We start from the raw sequence: 16,095 nt of genomic DNA on the forward strand, positions 1-16,095 counted from the left end.
TTTGAAGAGACAACTTCTGCAGGCAGGAGTTCATTGCAAAGATCACTACACAACTCCCAAACTACAATCTCTTATCAGGTCCTTCATAGCAATAACATTTAGACAGTAAATACAGCCAACTCTTCTGACTGCGACTGCCACAAGTTTGGCATTATTCCCTTTCCTAATGCCATGTTTTACTCAGCTGATCTTCCAGAGTCGTATTGCGTGAGGTGTTGGCCACGTTACCTCCCAGCTGCCTTACCCAGCCCCAGAAGAGCACCAAAGGTGCACTCAGTACATCAGCCCCAGGGCACGCAACCACACTGCACCTCAAGGCACCCTGCAGAAATCTCTTTCCAGCTGCTGAGGCAGAAGCAATGTAAAACAATGCCGCTTATTCTTGGCACGTACCTCAAAACTCCATTGGCTGAGTTTGATTTGCTCGGTCCCCAAAGGAACGCAGTCAAGTGATACACAGGGGGAGAAAAGACTAGGGAAGTACAGAAAATCAGTACAGGAGAGAGCAGTTGCCCTCTTATCTCTGCTTTCTTCAGCAGGGATCCTTCACGCAGCCTCCCAGCCCTGCTCCCCCTGCACGCTCACACCCCATGCCCTGCCAGGCACCCAAGGGAGCAGGCATTTCACACTCCCATCCCACATCTGGAGGGAAAGGTCCTCCTTAAAACACAGCTTTAAGCATCAGCTCAATATACCGGTGTGTCTCTTGCATAAAGTCTCAGCTCAACACTTCACAGCACATGCGGTGCCGGCAAGTACAGCTGAACACAGTAGGTACTGCAATTTGCAGTATTACATGAAAGTACTAAATATCAGCTACAGGAAGACTATTCTCTGTTTACGTAGCACCGGGGAAGGAAGAGCTACAGAATGTGCTACTGAGTCACGGGGAAATCAGCAACATCTCTGCTCAGCACTTGAAACCACACTGTGAGTTCTGGACAACAGCTTGCCCCAGAGAAGGCTGAATGGGAAGCAGTGGAAAAGTCCCCACCCCCCAGCAGCGACCTACATTCCATTTTTTGCTCCATTCCCCCAAAGGCATAGGCAGTAAATCCTCTCTTAAATGTCATTTACATATTTTGGTAAAAACTCAATTATGGAGTACACTGAATCACTCAGCTAGCATCAATTAGCTACTGCAGGAAACACACATCAGGCACTTCCACAATGTCACTGATGCATTTTGGCTCAAATCAGGACTAATTTAGAAGCACTTTGAACCTTTCAGCATCTTCAATTAACCATAAAGTAGAATTTTGGAGAATTAAATATATTTATGAGAGCTAGCCCTCAACCAGCTCTGCTGTGTAATTCTGCCCAGTGTCCCTTCCATGCTCACTGAACAAAATAGCTTTCAGTTATATATCACTTTTCACATATATTCAGACCCCTAAGTAACTCAATTTAAATCAGTGATTTTATTTTACTTTATTTAAAAGTTGCATATAAAATACGCTTGGAATAGCACCTTTCAAAAACTTGGATTTGCTTTTGTCAGCGAACTCAGCATCACAGCACACTATACAACGTGCCCACATTGCTACTTCATATCAAAGGCTCTCTAAAGAAAGATCTAAGGATGTATGCTAGCAAATCGTAAATGATGAGGTAAAATCCAGGATTTGATTCACTTGCAGAGGTTAGCAAGGGCTGAAGCGTCATCATTTAATTTCATTTCTGTTAACAGTACTTTTAATTTCTTCTGTAATGTTATTTCCACTTAGTAGCTATCACAATGTATAACTCTAAACAGGTTGAAGTTTAACAACAAATATATTCATCATAAAATTTTCGCACTGAATGAATTCATTACTGAATGATTATTTCGGAAATTAAATCCTCATTTTTTCATCACTAATGTTTCACTTGAGAAATCTGCTCAGTATAACGCGTCCAAACAATCTCATGATTCACGTTGGAATATAAAGTGATTTCTTTTCTCACTTCTATCCGAAAATACAGCCATAGTTTCAGCATAGGAACCGGGAACTTTCTTTTCTTGGCACCATGCGCTATCACACTGGTCTGTCTGCCAGCACCAAACACCCCTTTACATTCTTCTGCTCCTCTCCATAGGTTCCTCTTTCCCTCTCCCAATGTTTTTATTTATAGCTATGGTACTCACGGGAGATGTGGTTACCAACATTTAAGACCCAAAAGGCTATGACTCAAAGCAGCGCCATGCCATGGCACAAGGCACTGCAGCTCCAGGTCACTCCGCCCAGCAGATAAATCTCTGGTGTCTGTGCAAACGGTCCTCGCAGTCCCTCAGCACCACGAGCAACGCCTCACCAGCCAACAACTCACCCATCCCCCACGCCAAGCCCTCCACCCAGGCAGGTGCTGGCAGCCCCAGGAATGAGGTTCTGGGTGCAGAGCAGATGAAGGCAGAGGAAAGATTGCTTTTTGACCTGGTGCTGAGCAGGGAGCAGCTGTGGGAAGGAGCCTGCTGCCACGAGCTCCAGGCTGCTCCTGAGCACTCACCCCCTCCAACTGACCAGAAGCTCACATCGGATGACTTTCCTTCTACTTATTCCTTCCAGCCATGCTTCAGGAAGCTCGTTTGCTTTAGGACTGAGCAAAGCAAACATCTGGCTGACCCACATGGGTGCAGCAGCTGATTCACATCATTCATTTTCTCTGCTCCAAAAACCCTTTTGAAACATTTTCTTCTTAAACCTTTACCAGCTTCTGAAAGAACGACACATTCCCTTCACACTGTGATTCGATAACCAAGCAGGGACAGACAGTGCCAGGCACATCTAATTCTACAGCAGCTGGCAAGTTTCTGTATGTTTCTGCTGCAACATGATTCGACCAAAAAAAAAAAAAGCTCTCTCCCTAAACCTCATGTTTGCACAGGAAGACACATCACTTTTCATAGCAACGTAGTCTTTATGACCTAGCATATAAAAGCTTAAATTCACAAATACATTCGTATACACTCCTGTGACATTTATTCACCACAATTTATGTGTCAGAATGAAAACCAGCAGAACACAATTCTTGATTATCAGACACCTCTCTAACCCTGCCACCAACAGGCTAATTAAGAGCTCCCTAACACACTCTGCAAACACTTCTCACTAACTCAGTACCTACTTCCTATTTATGACATACTCAAATGCTGTTTCTTGCTGCAAACCATTCACTGTAGGTTTCACTTTCTATTGAAAATGGGCAGAAAAAGCTGTGAATGAAACTACAACCAATGTGACTAGTACAGCATCCTTCAGACTGAACAAGCGCAGAATTTATAATACAGAAAAACAAACAATAACTGTTTTTGAAAATATGCTGTTATTTGGGACTTCTCACTAGAATTCACTTCTGCTTTACATAGTAGAACCAAGACAACTTCATAAAGAGATAAGATGCTCATCCCCTCCCCTGCACTCTACAGAACAGGAGGCTTCCACAAAACGAGTACATAGCATACTACCCGCAGCACACTGCCAGCTCCCGGGTTTGGTCCCACAATGGTCTGCAGTTAGACTTGGAGAAGACTCACTTGAGTAACTCCGCACAGGAAATCCCAACACGGTACAACAGATGGCTGAAGCCACCGTTTCCCTTTGCCTTGCAATTGAAGCCTCTCACATACTGATCAAGACTGTGGCCGAATTTTTTTTTTTTTTTTTTGACTAAAAGGAAAATTTAGCTATTTCAAATCATTTCAAGGAAAAATAGGAGGACAAAGATACTTAATTACATTTTCTCTCACTTTTTTTCTAATATATTGGAACAGAGCAAAGAAAAGTAGCAGTTTCATTACTTTAAAACCAAGCATAGATAAAAAGTATCAGGTTAACTGAAACGCTGTCGTCATCATTAATGCATACAACAAAGACATTTTGGTAAGCAGCATAGGGACTGATAATTATTTCAAGCTGCTCACTCCTGAATATCATTTTTGTTTCTGCTGTTTTCCCTCAGCCTTTGACTTTTACCAAGACACAGCTATGATTCAACGTAAGCTGTAGGAAACAACATGAGAAGCAGATACTTGTGGGGAAGGTGCTCCAGGTAATGCAAAGTGCTGCATGTCAGTCTTGCCTTGACAAAAGTCTAGGCACAGGGGATCTGTGCATTAGGAAGAACAATTTAATTACTGTGATACTGGTAAACTAAGTGTTGTAATCTAAACTCCTCAAGGATGCAACAGTAAGAAACTGAATGTTTTCTTATGTAAAGCTACACTTATCATCTTAAAGGTGTCCAGTTTATTACTACATCCAAATTAGCACCCTACTGATTCTTCTCTGTAGCCTTCATTAAAATCTAAAGAAAACAAGTAGATCCAAAATGCATCAAAGGGATTCTGAAGCTAGAAAACAGTATTAAAAGAAAAAGAGGTACAAAGAGGAAAAATAAAACCAAGAGGAAGCATAAAGGCCTAAGAAATATGAGAAGTGCTAACACATAACAAAAAGAGCTGAATGAACACCGTTACAGTAAACATAGCATAAGCAAGCAAATCATTAATAGACATTCCTTAAATCCAAAGGAATGTGGTGGAACACGTGTTTTTCAACAAGAATAACAGATAACATGTTTGATCAGCATGTAAAGAGTGTGTCAACACTAAAGCATGTCATACAGCCTGCTGATCCCTATTACCTAATAACCAGGAGATATTCTACTGTTTGAATACAGCAGGCAGGCCCACAGGTTGTCCCGGACCTGTTTATATTCAGATACCTTAACCAAAATTGTTCTGTCGGTTCATCTTTTACCATGACCTAACAGTAATAGCAGCTTGCTTCTTCAGCTACAAGAGCAGCCAAGTGTGTAAATAGACTCTACTTCAGTCCTCACGGTTCAATTAAACATTGATTTTGATATGACTGTTACAAGCAGAAAGTATAGTACAAACCACTTAAAGTTTTCCCTTAGAAATATTAATGCAAACTCTGAGACAAAGCAAAGCCTGAATTTGATGCACAAGCCTTGTCTCATAAACTAAAAATGTTGTGCAGTAAACTATGTCAGAACATACTATTATGGAAAAATAAGCATATAAGTGAACACAGATTTAGATCTGAAATTGACAGCATCTTAAAATATACATATATATACCTACTCAGAAAATGAGCCCTGAAGTCAATGTGAAGCCCAGCAGATTGCCATGAGGTAAGTGTAATTAAAATAGGAAAACACCCAGGTAGTTTTGGTAGCAATAACTGTTAATGGTAAAACATGAATCGTTACCACAAATGTTAATATTACTTCGCTGTAGGTCTTAAAACTCATAGCTCCATGAGTCTGATCAAGTCTTCCTTACAGAGGTTGTAGGGAATTAATTAGGAAACGAGAATAAATGACAGTACTGGGTTTACCCAATTTCTGGCTAGGGAAAATAAAATGCTGATGTGCAACAGACAGACTTCCCCAGAACCTAGACCACACAGCGACACCAAGTTCTTTCTCCCTTTCATCACTTCCAAAATACAAACAAAACAAATAGGGTATTAATTTTTTAAAAATGAAGACATCCAACAATTTCCTTCATTACATAGTAATGGTATTTTGACTCTGTAATAATACCTACAAGTAGACATGACATGTATCAACTGAAAGCAAACGTCCCCCTCGCAGAAGAGGCAGGGGGTCATTAAGTGAGTAAAAACGGCAAATCATTTAGGTCTAAAACCGTGCCCTACTTCAGGCTCTGACTGGAGTATTTAAAATTTGCACCTCTGATGATGAAACTAGAAGCACCTTGATCCAAAGACAAGGCCCAAGCCTTTTAATGTTCAGTGGCAACTTAATCCTCCATTCTTAATCTGAAATTTGGACACATCTGCCACAGGCTCTGCAGGCTGATGTCAAGCCCATTTCATGGGTTAACTGGAAATATCAGAATGATCAGCAGTCACAGGTAACTGCAATAACCCTATTCTATCAGTTTCTAGAGACATAATTTTATCTTCATGTCCTTTAAATCTCAAAATCCCAGAGCAGCGAGAGGAACAAGTGGAAAGCCCAAGTAGCACGTAGGAGAATCTAGGTCAAAACAGTAGAGGGATTCTCTCAGAAACGAACCAAACTGCAAATATGGTACAGCACAGAACAGCTTATACAAGCAGTTCTTTAACTTCTCCACTTTTCCATCTGCTCTGCTATACTTACAGACAACTGCTATGCTTTTTCTCTTCAGAAGCCTGGTTACTTGAGGCTTTGCAGAAGAGGGAAAAAGCAAGCAAAACAAAACTAAGCGTTACCCATCCTTTTTAGAGGGTGAACAGTGTATCCATCAGAGAAAATAAAAGACACAAAAAACTCTTTTAAGTCCATCTGGATTTAAACCAGAAGACGCTCACCTTCTGTTTTTATCCGTGGTTTTTAGCTGTGTTTACGTGAACAATATTGATAAATTCATTAAGTGCATGCTTTAGTTGTCCGTTTCATTATCAACTTGTAGTTACTGATAAGCTTGTTTTGCAAGTTCCACAGAGAATTAATTGCCTACTGAAAAGTACATTTTAAAAACATTATGTACAAATGTCCAAGATGACATAAAAGTCTTAAAACACTGTTAAGCCTACCAAAGCTCCCACTGTCCTCTTTTCTTCCTCCAATACTTTTTCTGCCTTAGAGGAGCACATTCTACCAGAATTCAATAACAGAAGATCAGTGACTACGTGATACGTGAATAACATTACACAACATTTGGATTTCAAATAACATTTGGGTAAGATGATTATAGCAATAGAGAACCATCCCTAGAGGTGTTCAAGAACCATGGAGATGTGGCACTGAGAACCATGTTTTAGTAGGCATGGTGGGGATGGGTTGGCAGCTGAACTTGATGATCTTGAAGATCTTTTCCCACCTTAATGATTCTATGATTCTATGAAATGTACTCCATTTTATTCTTTCATAATAGCAGTTTCTCATTAATCTTGACTTCCCCAACCCTGCTTATGTTTGCTGAGAAATCTAAGTGAAGTCTACGTCATAAATGAAGTCATAATGTCTACTCATACTCCCAAAAAAATCAAGTGCTCTCTACTTTTTATTATTGTATTATTTTTATTATAATAATTATGTTATTTTATTGCTTTTTTATTAGTGATCAAATACATGTGGTGTGTTTAATGCTTTATGATTTGGACAAAAATGAAGATTACCATTACCATTTTCATCAACCAGAAGCAAACGCTATAGCTTGAAGAAGTTATGACAGACCTTTAAGAAATAAAGACTCATTTGGAAAGATCAGTGTGGCAGTTGTCCTCTTCTATTCTGTCATAAGAACATGCAAGAGCATAATCCTGAAATATTCACACTCAGATGTATAAGCTCACATAGAAACTATAAGCTCATGCTGATAGTTCTTGATTCATTGAAGTTTCATGTCTACCAAGTTGTATTGGTCATCACCAAAGAGCTCATACAACAGAAATTATTACTGATACGTGCGCTGAATTTATCTAGAGTTTGCAATGGTGTCAAACCATGGCTACAAGCTTCCAAAAATATTCAAGGAATTTTCAGAAAGGTGGTTGATGACCAGTAACATCGTTCATCCCACTGCTTCCAGCCCCTCATCACCTCATCCAAAAGCATGACTTAGGTTCTTTGGGGCTATAAGTCCTTATTCGATTTTATTTAATTATTTGTTTTTGCTAAGAGAGGCTATTCAATGCTTGATCTTTACGTGGATCTATACGAACAAGAATAGCATCTAACAAACAGGGGTTTTTTTATGTATGCCAAACATTTCACTAGCTTTGTACAGCAGATAGTATTTTCTTACTCATTTTGACCATTTCTGTGGAGAAGAAAGCTGAAACCTGACCATACCTTTTTCTTTCTTCAATCTCTTATGTTCACAAGTATGCCTGGAAGGACTTCATCAAGTGCCATTCATCCCAAATCAGTTCATGCCACTGGAGCAATTGACAGCATTAAAACGTAGCAATTGTAGAGCTGGTTTGTTGTGATCACCCTGAACTTTTTTCTTTTTTTTTTTTTTTTTAATATTCAATCTTTAATTACTCAGAGAGTGAAGATACAGAACTCAGGTTTTGAGTGACTGTCTTGTTTTCACCAGCTCATTTCTCATTTCCTATTCTAGGTTTTATTATCTTTAAGAAAATATGCTGTCTTGACATGTTGCCTAACATTCTGCTGTTTTATTATGACTATTAGGGTTAATAAAATGTGAAACAACTGGAGTTAATCTCAAATATCTCTGTTCATTGAAGATTTCTCAAGTGCTTTTCCTCCTCTCTCTTCCTGGAAAGGTATGTAAGTTGTCATAACAACTATTGCTCTTAGTTGTGTTGATTTTGGTGTGCGCAACTCATGCACATCTGCCTGATCTTCCTGGAATCTGCTAAACCTGAGGGAATACTAACACACCAGGGTCCTCAACTTCAGCATGACTTTCTGCTTCATCATCGCCCGGATTTCCTTTGCACTAATAGAGAGACTAAAACGATCACAAACTGCATGACCTTCGCATTTGCATTCCATATTTTCACAGCAGTTTCTTGCTTTTAAATAAACAAGCTTTTTAAGCATCAGTGAAGAGCTGGCTACACCAGATACTATCTTAAATGCTTTTTAAGTGTGCTTTCCAAAAATTAGGTACTTCTTTGATGAGTAGTATTTTATATCTGATCACCTTGACTTTATTTTTTTGCTTAAATCATAATATTGTAGATTATTTCTAGACACCTATTGCAGGGTCCTGCTATTATTTAATCTATTTTGAAAATAAATCTATTTATTCCTTACTGCCAGAGTTCAAAGATAAAAACATGTTCATATTAAATGAGTTGAATCATAAAAAAACACTGTGCTCAGTTACTGCTGACAATATTTAAAAGCATAGTAAACAAAGCTCTTTTCCTAACAGTATCTGGACTGCATTTTCTCCACAAACCCTGTAACACTTCTCCTGAGGCCAGTGAGTGCCTGTTGACAACAACAGGAACTGGATCTAATCCCGATTCACATTTCTGCAACACAGGAGTTTGAAACATCTTCAGAGAACAGGGATAGCAGCAATTTGTTGTGGCATACAGAACACCACAGGCGCTGCAGCAGGAGCGTGCAGGGCTCAGAGCTGACAGAACAAGCATCAACACTATTTGTTGATTCTGGCACACAGGTAGAAAGGAAGAACCTGACAACGTAGTGCTAGTGAAAAATGACTCTCCAGCATGGAATTTGCAATGAAAACACTGTCTGGCACCCCACGAGCGTGGGAGGGCATTTCATGCTCTGTCACGAACTGAACAAGGCAACCATAAAATCTACTGAAGGAAAGTTGACTGAGTGGGGATGGGTGAATGCTAAAGAACGCAGGGAAAAACATGGGGGTTTTATGGTTAGAAAGCATGGTTTGAGGATATTCCTCTGTGTAACGTATCCCTTCTCTTTCACAGTCAGTCTAAAAATGAAAAAAAATCTGTGCTTTTAGGTTTGAAACAAAAGAAAACCCTCACTGTGTAACAGCTGATATCAACAGTCATACAGCACTTCTGCGCTGACGACATACTCATGGATTACCTGCTTTCTACAGGCTGCTTCTTCAGCTTCCGCCCTACTTTCCACAAAAATAACTGCAAACATCCTTCTTTAATCACAGAGATCAGAAAGTCTCTCCAAAGCGGAGCACAAGTTCAAGACAAATTTCCATACGTTTTGATGCAACATGTGAAAGCCTTCGCTGATGTACCACTAGCTATTAAATTCAAGTTTCACCATTATCAAATATTTTGTAACCAGTATTTCAAAAGGTTGATAAACGGCCTATGCCTATACAGACAACATACAGCTACTACTACCATAACACAGGATTTTGCTCCAAGAAGAATATGTATATATATATATATATTTCAAAAAGAGATAGTATTCATCACAAAGTCTATCGTATGTTTTTTTCCATTCCAGCTTATTTCCTTGAAAGCACATCGCTCTTTACAGTTGACACATTTTTCCTGTTCCCTGCATTAGTGTACTTAAATAGTAATTGAAATCTGCCAAAGCAAAGTATTTTATCATTCGATGACAAATTCAGGCATTTTTCTTTCTTAATTTTTTTTTTTTTTAAAGTTTCAGGTATATAAGGCTTAGAGGGTCACCTCAGCAACAGTTTATTTATATCTCAACACTGGTTACTTGCTAATTTCTGACAACTCAGCTACAGTCTGGCTCCCAGGGTATTCAAATGTTTCAGAGGCTGTGGAATTTTCATGTACGCATCCCATCACCCATTTAGTCAACAGGCTGAAAACACGCGTCTGAGAGGATTTCTAAACCATATTATGCTCTGTTTGTGCTCGTAATCATTCATATCTTGCACATAATGAGGGAGAATTCAATTCTGTGAAGAGTTCTTTGAAGAAAATGCAAAATTACCTGGCTACAGCAGAGAAAAAACGTAGGGTGCTGCTTTTTTAGCCTCTGGCATGTCTGTAGTTTCAATTCAAGAAGGCTGGAGATTTAATACTACGTTTGAGTGGTTGTACACAGAAATAATCAGTACTTAACGCAGAAGTTAAGAAGGAAAAACTGGGAACAAAAACGAAAAAGCTTTCTTATTCCCATCACTGGTAATAGCAGTCAGAATTTCCAAAGTAACAGTACTTGATCAGATATGAAACCCCCTGCCACTTCACAAATATTCTCAAGCTAATTGTACCAACTTGACACTGTTAAACCATAGAAATAACTGAGCATAACGCTAACTATAAATTTTAATGAAATTGCCAGGAAGCTGCTGCATGCTCAGTTGCAGAGGCTGGTAAAACTAAAGATCAGCACACCTAAGCGCAACACACCATAACCTCCAATTGCAAGCAGGCCTTCACACAAGCATGCAATGGCAACAGCGTAACAATCGTGTCATTTTGCACCCAGAAGCGTGCCCAACACAGCGCTTGCAAGGATTGCTGGGGTTTGTCCAATTTATCATCTCCACCTATACAAGCAGCTGTTACTGCACGTGTAATCTCATTAGAGAGTCCCACACGCTGGTTTCTTTCAAATTTGTCACGGCATTTTTACCTGGTAGCATTCCAGGAAAGGTGACAACAGCCACTGAACAATACCAGGTATACAAATACTATTGTGCGATAGCGTGGCAACATAAGCATAAAAGCCTCAAGCCTAATTTTACTGATTTTACTGGATCTAACTTTACTTTGGGAAGATAAATACAATGGTAAGTATACTGGATATAAGACTGACGGGTTTTGTTTGTTTTTGCTGATGCTGGTGTTTCTTGAACCAATCATTCTACTCACATAAAATTATGTTCCAAAATAAACTCTGTTAAAAATACAATTGAAGAGTGTCAGAAACATTTGTGCTGGGCTAAATTCAGCCTTAATTCAGAATTCATTTATTTGTATTCAATCATACAGTAATAATAATTTGCATCACAAAGTATTCCTTCAGAATCAGGCTGTTTTTAAAAAAAGATTGGTTATGCTCATGTGGTGGGAAATACAAAACAAACCTCAGCAATTAATTAGAAGCTACAATAACAAAAGACATTTTATTATTGCATTAGGCATACGTATCAAAGATCTGATGAAAACATTAAGGATAACCGATTGCCTAAATACCTTAATAAAAAAAAGACATTGATATTGCACAAAGGCAAACAAAACCAGCAATTTGTTTTCCTTTTGATTGTGCAAGTAGCAGGGGAATTTAAATCTTTTTTCTTAAGGTATGTTATATACTAAATTTGTAAAAAGACTGCATTTTAACAAACGCTTTGCCTTAAGCATGATTTAAGAGGACAAAAGACACTCATTATCACTAAGAAACAAGTGCAATTACCAGATTTATGTCTTTGTCTTTTTTTATTATTATTACTAAACAAAGAACTTAAAAACCTGACAGAAGATTCAGTAAAAGATAGTTAGATATTTTGTTTAATAGTCTTCACTGAAGCTTGTCAAATAGTCAGTCATGCTGCAGACCTGATTCATGCTTGCACTCTTACATCATCTTTACCTCCAAGTCTACTTACATAAGTATTAGCTAGTGAAAGTATGCGCTCTCAAAAGAAGAAATAATGTTTAAAATACAGTAAATTTGAATAAATAGCTATTTTTTCTACTACTTTATTTTCTGTGGAAATAAGGTAATGATACCCTATGACTCAGAAGTAGAAACCGAAGTTGAACAGAACGTATGCTGCCAATGACGGATCAAACAGATACGTGGGAGGCTGTGAACAATACACTGGAAAAAGCTTTTATATTTAGAATAACAAGTGATAGGTTTAAAGAAGAATATATTTCAGGCTGTGCAAATTAGAATAGTCACATTAACCCAATGTAGCCGTATCTGAGCTTTACCGTGGGTTAAAAAAAAAACAACAGATTTATTTATTGACAAGTAGTTTTTCAAAGTGACAGAGGAAGATACATGAATGAATATCAAGCGGCTGAGATGGAAGAAACATGCTGGGCACCACATGGTCTTACAAGGAAAACACCCAGAGCTTCCGATTCCAAACTGTTGTTGGATTCGGCTTCTGTTGCACTTGTTTTTGTTGGTTTTGTTTGTTTAAGCAAAAGTGATTTCACCACACAGTACTTGCTCACATTTTGCCACCTTTCCATGTTTTGCGTACGTTTTAACTCATCATTTTTCAGTCAAGCTTGTAACCTCTCTCTTCCCCTTTCACATCTTCTAAGTTTTCCAACCAGCAATTTTCCTCTGCTATTTATTAGAACCTCCAATTTCAATTTAATTTACCTGTTTTCCTAATTCTTCCTCCCCTCCCCCCCCCTTTTTTTTTTCTAATGGCTGCCCATCCATTGGTTACAACTTCCACACCACACATACAAGGAAAGACTTTTATCTTTAAGCGGCAGAACACGAGTGTTATTCAGGACACAATTGCTAAAGGATCCTTACCTTTCCAAAGTCTCTCACGTCAAACAAATCGAATGCTTCAAAAAGTTCACTTTTCTTCATCCCAAAAATTTCGCAACATGCCGAAAGAAAAGTCCTTATATTCTTCAAGCAAAGAAACTAGGGGAAAGAAAACAAAAATGCTAAGCATGAAGCGCGTCAATCAGCAACTTGTTCATTAGCTCTTTGGCCACAAATACTGTACAAAATTTGCGGATGCAGTTGTTTCTTTTCTAAGTCAGCACTTCCACTGTGCTGCGACCTTCTTCTGGTTCTAATTCAGCCATAAACATTCCTCACAGTCTCAGAAGCGCTAACAAAATTCTGCACAGAAACATTTTATGAGTAGAAAGTACTTCTTCCATGTAGACAAAAATTATAATAAGCTACTAGATATAAATTAGTCTAAATACAGTTACTTTTCAGTTCTATACAGAAAACAAACCACAGAACTTAAAAAGGACTTCGGATTTTTACATAGAATTACTTAAATAAAACTACATTAATATGAAAAAGTTAAAGAAGTTATTCTGCATGTACATAAAAAATCTTCATTTGTTAAGATAAAAGCCGAGTTTGAAAATTTAATGGTCACACATTGAAGGCATCACGAATATATATTCACCATTCACCCACCACATGAGGGTATGAAAGTGACATGTGAAAAAGTACCCTTCCATTTATCTACTGGAAATTTAATATCCTCAAACCACCCTGATTTCTGTATTGAACTCAAAGGCTGCTTTCCTCTTTGTCCTCTTATGCGGACATTAGGTGCATAAAGATGTCATTGCAGATTCTTAAAATCCACTATACAATACAGTACTAAACCAAATACAATATTTATAAGCAATGATATTTCAAGTGACATAGCATTGTGTTCTTCATATGCATTTTATCAGAACCTATACAGCAACTGAATATTAGAACTGAGTTCCCGAAGGTCTCCACGTTATAGTAGATTCATAACAATGTGGATTATTTACATTAGGACTGATTATAGCCTTGTTGTATGTTCCAGCTTAATACTGTTTACATAAAAACAGTATTTTTGAAATTAATACAGAGCAGGTGTCACAACCATATGTATCCCGAAAGCCCAGTAATACCCAAACTGCTCGCTCAGCCAAAATATCTCACTGCCTTACTTTCAGTCTGAGATGAGAAAATACCAATTCAACAGGGAACCTGACTTCATGTCTTCAAGCTAACCAGCCAGCCAGAGGAAAAAGCAGCACATCTAGTAGATCAGACTGATCAGAAGCACAAATTCAACAGCGGAAGTCTAGAGCAGACAACTCCAGTGGTTGTGGGCATCAAGACACAGCAAGAGCCAACAATCTCATTGCTGAGTGCCACTGAAGCCACCACAGGAGCTCCCAGCGAGGCACCTGTGACAAGCCATGACCTGCAACTGACAACATGCACACCAAATCTGAGGGGCTGCAGGTGGACACGCTGGCACTCAGCCTGCAGCCAGCCCCCAGCTGCCCCACACACCCAGCAGCACAGCCGCACGTGCTCCACCAGGCCGCAATGTGCTGCACAGCCAAAAGGGCTGCTCGGTGACCATGCTGTGCTCGCGTACGCCTGCAGTTACAACTACTGAAATACGAGAAAATGTGCCTAGGTTTCTTTGTCAACGCTACAAGCTTCTCTCGTTTCACAGAAATTATAATATTCAAGTCAAAATTAATCGGAAGATAGAGCCTGCTAACAGATAAAGTGTACACACCCCTTCCACTCTAGCCCTGCAAAAAAGCACCAGAAGATTGGTTTAAAACAAAGTTATTATTGTTTTCTAATTTCTTTCCCAGGTTTTTTTTTTATTATTATTGTTCTAAAAGCAACCAAGGTCTATTAAGTTCGTCCATGCAGAGTACAGTCTCAGTACTGATTTACCCACAGTAAATTTCTCACAGTTGCCAGTTTTTATCCTCACCGAAAAACTCAGAGCTGCCTCCCTTCCCCCTAGAAAGTGATGAGTTTAGATTAGGGATGATGAGCTCTCATGCAAAGAAAGCTCACAGCTGCATTAAGCTGTTCACCTTTAAAGAGAAACAAAAGTTAAGGGAGAGACAGGAGCTGTCACAGACCTGAAACCTGGCCGAGATTTGTCTGAAGTATTTCCAGAAGTTGCATTCAGTTTTTTAATGTAGCTAAAAACTGCTTACGCATCAGCAGGCATGCACAAACAAAATGCATTTCCATTCTGCAAAAATTCTCCAAGTCTCCCTAGCAGAGGTCTCTTAGAATAAAAGGTAAAGATGGCAGGATCTTGTCCAAAATTATATATCAGTCATTTCAAGTTTGAGGGGAATTTTGTGAAGTTAAGTTTCCCTAGCCCTCTGTTTTTAGAAAAAAAGGTTAAAGCATTTGCACTGCAGGTAGGAAACGTAATTCTTAGGCACATTCTAACAGAAATCAAAGAGAATTCTAATCCCCACTCCCCAGCCCAAGCTATTTGGGGGTGTTGTTTGTTTCTTAATACTCACTTATTCATTAAGTGTCAATGTGCACTTCACATGCATCATATGTTAAACAGGCTTGATGTAATTACAATATTCAATAACCACATTGAATATCTTAGTGCAGTGCAGACAACACTGCAGTTATATTACATGTCTTGTACGATGTAGAAACCACGGACTACACAGACTAAGCATTTGTCAAACCTACCCACACTTGGGAACGGACCACATCATCAATTATAGTGTGCCAAATGGTGCCTCTAGCAGAACAGGCCTCCAGACAATACAGACTAACCCCCGCCAGTTCACAGGAAGCCTAATGAGTTTAGCTAGGCATCTAATGATTCAGAAACCATCAATTTTCTCTTGCAAAACTGAAAATGAAAGGCTTATTTCTAAACTATTAAGCTAACCACAGTAGCTACCTGGATACAACTCAGACTACTAAAACCAAAATCTGTTTATATTATAAGCACACACTTGTCAAAAGAGCACACGAGTAAGAAAAACTCTTTTTTTTTTTTTTACAAAGAACTAGCTATCCACTACTTATATTTTGTAAAAGTCAATTACATTATCCAGAAAACTTTCAGAAAGATTTCAAAAACATTACATTGCAATCATCTAAAGAAACAATTTTCTCAATGAAAACAAAGATTTTTATCACTGTGGTTATTGTATTGCAAATTAGTAAAAGAAAACCTCAAAATTAAGAAAGAGCATATAC

At 38.7% G+C, this 16,095-nt stretch overlaps 1 protein-coding gene across 5 annotated transcripts in view; it reads right to left on the minus strand.

Annotated features, from left to right (window-relative positions):
• VAV3 (vav guanine nucleotide exchange factor 3) overlaps positions 1-16,095 on the minus strand; it is a 178,920-nt gene that overhangs the window by 126,154 nt on the left and 36,671 nt on the right. For all 5 annotated transcript variants that reach the window (XM_021404474.1, XM_021404475.1, XM_021404472.1 and 2 more), the window contains exon 2: positions 12,901-13,017. In XM_021404474.1, the coding sequence (XP_021260149.1) occupies positions 12,901-12,960 (60 nt within the window). In that variant the 5' untranslated portion in view covers positions 12,961-13,017. The remainder of the gene's footprint in view (positions 1-12,900; positions 13,018-16,095) is intronic.

The sequence above is a fragment of the Numida meleagris genome, chromosome 7 (assembly GCF_002078875.1).
Source record: "Numida meleagris isolate 19003 breed g44 Domestic line chromosome 7, NumMel1.0, whole genome shotgun sequence".
NCBI classification, from domain to species: domain Eukaryota; kingdom Metazoa; phylum Chordata; class Aves; order Galliformes; family Numididae; genus Numida; species Numida meleagris.